General features: G+C 41.1%; 1 protein-coding gene across 3 annotated transcripts in view; it reads right to left on the bottom strand.

The window, feature by feature from the left end:
• The window catches only part of pspc1 (paraspeckle component 1), a 29165-nt gene extending 23770 nt beyond the window's left edge, over positions 1-5395 (bottom strand). The window contains exons 1-3 of one of the 3 annotated variants that reach the window (XM_031558214.2): positions 4880-5390; positions 2399-2700; positions 2100-2195 (exon numbers count right to left, since the gene is read on the bottom strand). In XM_031558214.2, coding sequence (XP_031414074.1) covers positions 2100-2195; positions 2399-2700; positions 4880-5245 — 764 coding nt within the window. In that variant the 5' untranslated portion in view covers positions 5246-5390. Of the gene's footprint in view, positions 1-2099; positions 2196-2398; positions 2701-4879 lie in introns of all 3 variants that reach the window. The other 2 variants (XM_012840596.3, XM_031558213.2) reach the window with 2 other exon arrangements.
• Positions 5396-6000: the final 605 nt, after the last annotated feature.

A 6000-nucleotide genomic window follows, 5' to 3' on the forward strand; every position in this document is an offset into this window, starting at 1 on the left:
GCTTTACTTATCCACAACGAAGTGCACATGTTGGCATTATAAAAGGACCAGTACGACTGAATAAAATGTTATGAATGTCTCAGCCTTCATATGACGAAAAAAAAAAACAGCCTGTGTCACTATGATCTGTCTCGTCATCTGACGTCCTGTCTCTGTCGTTCTCATTGCTTATCAATATGTTTTGCTATCCTTGTTTATTTATTTTATCCGTATAGGTGTTGATGTTCAATTTCATATATTAATTTAAAATCGTCCAATTTCAAGTCATCCATTCTTCAACACTAGCTGCTACCTTGTCTTCAAACAGAAAGTAACGTTAAATCTCCATGGCAACAGCTCTTGAGGGTTTGGCAAATAATCGAATTTATTGCTTCCTTCATTATTCACAGCAAAATAAATAATTTTCGTTACATTTCATAGATTTATTACCAGACTCTATGTAAAAAGGGCCACGCACAACTCGCGGAAAATGATAAAAAATGGAAGCCAGATCTATTTCTGAATTTTCGGTGCGGACATTCTGTACGTACGTTCTGTTTCCACGTCTGTTGTAGCCATTCTCATTGGGCCTCATTGTCGACCCTACCTAGGAAAAGATCTCTGCCGGATTCATGAACGCCTGGATATTAGTTTTTTAAAGCTTAAAAGTGTCCGTAGCTGTGCACTGATTCTTAAGCCCAATTCTGTCAGCTGGTGGGAGTGTGCTCACCTGTGTGTGCGCGCACGTGTCTGTGTGTGTGTGTTTGTGCGCATCGCGGCGGAACTCTGCCATGCGCGATACAGAGAGCAGAGAATTGTAAACGCGCGACCATGTAGAGACAGAAATTACATGCCGTCGTGTAAATAAGATAAATAACATAAGGCTATTTATTTTGTTTAATAAAAGAACAAGCTATAGACCTGTTCTATAGGAAAGGTAACCTTAAATTACTTCCGTTGTGATCTGGCGCTTAATAGAAAATAAAATTGAACAAAATGAACTTGACCTTCCAGGGGGGGCGGGGGTGCCGTTGGGGGGGCGGGGCGCCCCCCTAATATAACGGTAGGGGAAACACTGCACTATATGGACAAAAGTATTTGTACGCCTGACCATTACACCAACAGAGACTGTAATGCCATTGTATTCAAATACATATACTTTAATATGGAGTTGGTCCCCCTTTTGCAGCTATAACAGCTTCCACTCTTCTTGAAAGGCTTTTCACAAGATTTTGGAGTGTTTCTGTCGGAATTGGTGCCCATTCATTCTGTAGAGCATTTATGAGGTCAGTCGTTGGACGAGAAAGCCTGGCTCACAATCTTCGTTCCAGTTTAGGTGCTTGTAGTACCACACCTGAAGTCACTGAGCTCTTCAGAACGACCCATTTTGTATCATAAATGTTTGCAAAAGGAGACTGCATGGCTAGGTGCTTGATTTTATACACCTGTGGCAACGGGTCTGATTGAAACACCTGAATTCAATAATTAACAGGTGTGGCCAAATACTTTTGTTTATATATTCATAAAATAATATTTTCAACACCTTGCTATTCCACTGACTGAAATTACTTTCATACTTTAACCTCCACTACAGCTTTATGGTGTAGCCTAAGCTGTGTGTAGGCCTAGAGTTGTCGTTTGTTTATTCTCTTTTTAAATCCAGGATTGTGTTTCATGTTGGAAACTTGTCTTTGATTGCACTTAAGATACTGTATGCTGTGTGTGCAATTTGTTTATATTTTTTACTTCAATTGAATGCAACTATTTAGATATAGGACAGAAGGCTGTATTCACTTTTTTGATATTACAAATAATTACTGATACTTAAGCATTATACTTTAAGTTTTTCATTACATCACATCGTACATCTTCATTCTCTTCAGCATGTCAAGATATGAGGTTTTTTTTTGTCATATCACCCTGCCCTACTCATTTAGACTCCTTAAGATACTACCAACTATGTAGCATTGATTTTGCATTACCATGTCTAACTTGGTGGAAGACAAACCAAATCGTATATACGGAGCCTTTACAACCATATATGTAACAATAAATAATAGACAGATTATCTGGAAAGGGAAGAGGGATGAGAGGGAGTTAAGTTATACGAGAGAACCTACTTATGATACTGGGCTGACTTCTGCAACAACTTCTCAGGAAGGCCATCTTCTTCATCAAACTGTTCTGTCAACTCCACAACTACTGGGCGAGGTGACCTAAGGGTATCACAGGAGGGATATTAGAAAACAAATAGCTGTCTGGTGTAACTGCCTTTGTGTGAAGACCACTAAAGGCTCTTTAATAAGAATTAAGAAGCTCTTTAATTTTTCATGCCCAAAACAACAAAACTGTTCTAAATCAAAGGACCATTAATGCAATGACACCATCTATCCGCATGATCGCAATCTTTGTCTCTTACGTGGTAAGAAGCAGTGCTCCGTCATTGCAGCGGTCCAGCGCCTTTCTTGCAGCAGGCTTGTTGGCAAACTCAACAAAACCCTTCCCCGTCGGTCGGCCACGATCATCTACCTGCACAATGGCCCTCTCTACTGGGCCAAACTCGGCGAAGGCCTGCTCCAGCAACTCGTTGGACACCACAGGAGAGAGGTTGCGGACGGTCAGAGCAGCACCATGAGTTGCAAAGCGGATGCGAATGGGCCGATTCTTCATCACAGTACCGTCCAACTCTGCCTTGGCGATTTCTGCAAGAGTCCTTGTTTCCTGAAAGATAACAGATGAGAGGAAGTAGGTTACACACAGAGCTTTCGTTCATAGTAGGGCAACAAATTATCAGCTGTCAAATCAAAATACTAGTTGCATAGATTATTATTATATTATTATAGATTATTAATTTCTACTTTGTTACACAGCCAAGTCATAAAAATACCATCAAAATGGGAGAGTACATAAGAAGAATACTAGGAAGAATGCCTGCAGGATAAACAATGGGCTATATGCCAGGATGTGAACAGACAGCTGATGCTGGAGGTGCTGAAAGAATCATAGTGTAAGGATGCAGTCCGCATTTTGGTTTTGCGAAAGACAGTTGACATTACAGCTCAACAGCCAATGAAATGACACATGCCATGTGCTGCTGAAGTACCATATTGATTGGCTGGGATTGTTTATGGCTCGGTCCAAGCCATGTTTGATTCCTATTTACAGAGCCAGGGCTGTGTATGAACACCAGAGTTTTTTTGAGCCGCCCGCAACACTTAACAGACAACTAGAGGGCCGTGAGGAGCATTTCGCTCACAAAAAAAGAGTATGAATCGCAGACTGTACCTTTAATCAAGGTGTTGAGAACCCCATATACAGGTATTTTATTTCTATGTATGCGTACGAACATACATTTGTTTGCAATGCTGTACATCTGATTCTTCATTTGACCGTCTAGGTACTTGATCTGGAAACTTACATTTTGCAAGCGAATAACATTAACGCTACACCTGGCAATCATTAAAGGGACTATATTTAAACCTGACTAGCGGTCGGCTTGCAAGCTAAATTATTTAATTCATCTGGTCGACAAATAACCAGAAGTAATGTTGCGCGATCGCATTGCAAGGCAACCTGGTGAAAACAAAGAGCTGTCAAAGTCGATGTTTGAAATTTGCCTGTAGCAGTTTGAGGCTTAATAATCGGAAATCAATGAATACGTACATCTGACAGCTTCACAGTCGGTTGCCAGGCATCAAGCCCATGATACACCACCGTCAGCCAATGTCAGGCTGTGTCGTGAGCGTCTGAGATTTAATTTATCTCTAACTCAAGACAGGCCCCTTTAGCCTGTCGCTATAGTATCCATGATTTCACCCATTTAGTAGTTTCTAATTTTTTGCCTCCGCTTCTTCCTTTCTTTTTCGACAACAATAAGACCGAGGGCTGACAACGCCAATGCAATTTGCAACCTCTTCTCAGACATATTCTCGATTAGAAGTAGCTACCTTACAAAACCATCTGTTGGGAGCGAGAGTGGTGTGAAAATATTGACCTGCAGGTATGTGAAGGCACAGAATGTACACGCTAGATGGCTGTTGGCTAGAGTCTTCGTGGTGAGTTCAAGTGCAACTTTTGGGTCCAGACGACAAGAGGCGACGCAACAGTCGGCCTTCGTCTCCACTGGTTCTTTGATGTCGGTTTGGTTTGTCTCTGGCTTTACAACTCTTTGTTTTCACAGAGTTTTGCCAGATATAATGTCACACCGACTAGACGAATACTCCCCACCCCAAGCAGAATGGTGGCTGCCAAGGTGGCGGAGGTTGAAGGTTGAATTTCGAGGCCACCATTAGTTTCTCTGACAACATCAATTGAAATGTATATGTTACATTAACTTAGTCACGGCAATAGATTCATTTAAACACTCAAGCTTTCTAATCATTAACGTTAACCAATAGGTTTGCTACTAAGGTACTATTTCATACCAACTACAGAACAGCTATACATGGGTCCGTTAGTAAATTCATCCAGCACTCTGAAAATGGATTGAGGCTCTGTAGTTCAAAAGTGGAGTATTCCATTTCTCCACGAATTAACAAACACTTCCTCTGAAATGGGATTTTACCTTTGCCAGTAACGGAATACTTGGTTGGCTTTGCTGTCTTCACTACATTGACTCACTAGCGCTTCTAGCGGTACAAAGTGGTAGGATGAGATGTTATGATGCTATTATGAATGAAAACAGGCTGGGGCCAGATGGCTAGCATGCTAAATGCAATGAATATCTGGACAACACAGAGCATAGGCATTTTTAACGTTAACGTAACGTCAAAACGGTAATTTCTTTACATTCTGTTCCTATTTCTAGTTCATTATCTAAATGCTTAAACAAAAATTCTTACATGGAACACCTTCAAGCTTCTAACGTTACATGAGCTAAAAATAAGTGAGGTCTCCTTACCAGCCGAATAAAGCCAAAACCTCGGTCTCGGTTGATGAATACTTCGTTGGCCTCGCCATATTTCGCAAATAGTTTTTTGAAGTCATCTTCATTTATGTCGGATGGTAGGTTACCAACGAACAACCGGCATCTCTGTGTGAACGTTTTTTCTCCAGTCCTCCGAAAGCTTTTCAAATCCAGCGTCATCTCCATCGATTCGCCTCCATCATTTTCAGTTCCTGGACTAACCACAGAATGGGGTTGTGTTCCTTCCTCCATGTTTGGCCTTCGGTCCATTGCTGGAGAATCGGTGTTGCGCTTCTGATTTGGGGGTTTTGGGGAAGCACTGTTTTGAATGTTTACCTGTTTAAGGTTTCGGTTTGCCATAGCAGACGATATACAACAAATACTTAAAACTCTGAGACTACACTACAATACAGTCAACGTAACGTTGTATGTTAAATATGTTGCAGAGATGAGGCGTACCTCTTTAAGGCTGCCTTCGAATTTCAAAATGGCGTAAGTTAGCGCATGGGCTGAAGGGGGCAACACGTTCTTCCGGCTCATAAAACCGCTGCAATTAAAAGACCTCTTGACTGTCTATAAGGACACATTGCAACTAACCTTTCTTACCTTGTACACTAAAACAGAGATTGTACATTTAAATGAATGCACTGCATTTGTGTACCAGTCAAGTCTTGTGATTCTAGTGTGAAGTAATACATAGAAAGGCCTATTTAAAAGTTGCCTAATGAGATTGCCTAATGAGGCTGCTGAAAACACATTGTCAATTTTGTTCAATGTACTGCACTGATTTCAGTCAAATGTCTATATGATAACTTCATATCCAATTCAGATGCTTCAAATGTTTAGGCTACTCATATTTTGTTAAAATACTTTTATTAAAATGAATAATCGCTAAAAGATTAAATAGATTTACATGATATAGGTTTGGTTCGGCCACTAAACTAGACAGGAACAGATTACAACGGACAGTCAGGTCTGCAGAAAGGATTATTGGTGCCGACCTGCCCACCATCCAGGACCTGTACACATCCAGAGCCAGGAAACGGGCCGGGAAAATCATTGCAGACCCCTCACACCCTGGACATAATCTGTTCCAGCTCCTCCCCTCTGGCAGG

The sequence above is a fragment of the Clupea harengus genome, chromosome 21 (assembly GCF_900700415.2).
Source record: "Clupea harengus chromosome 21, Ch_v2.0.2, whole genome shotgun sequence".
Classification (NCBI taxonomy): Eukaryota; Metazoa; Chordata; class Actinopteri; order Clupeiformes; family Clupeidae; genus Clupea; species Clupea harengus.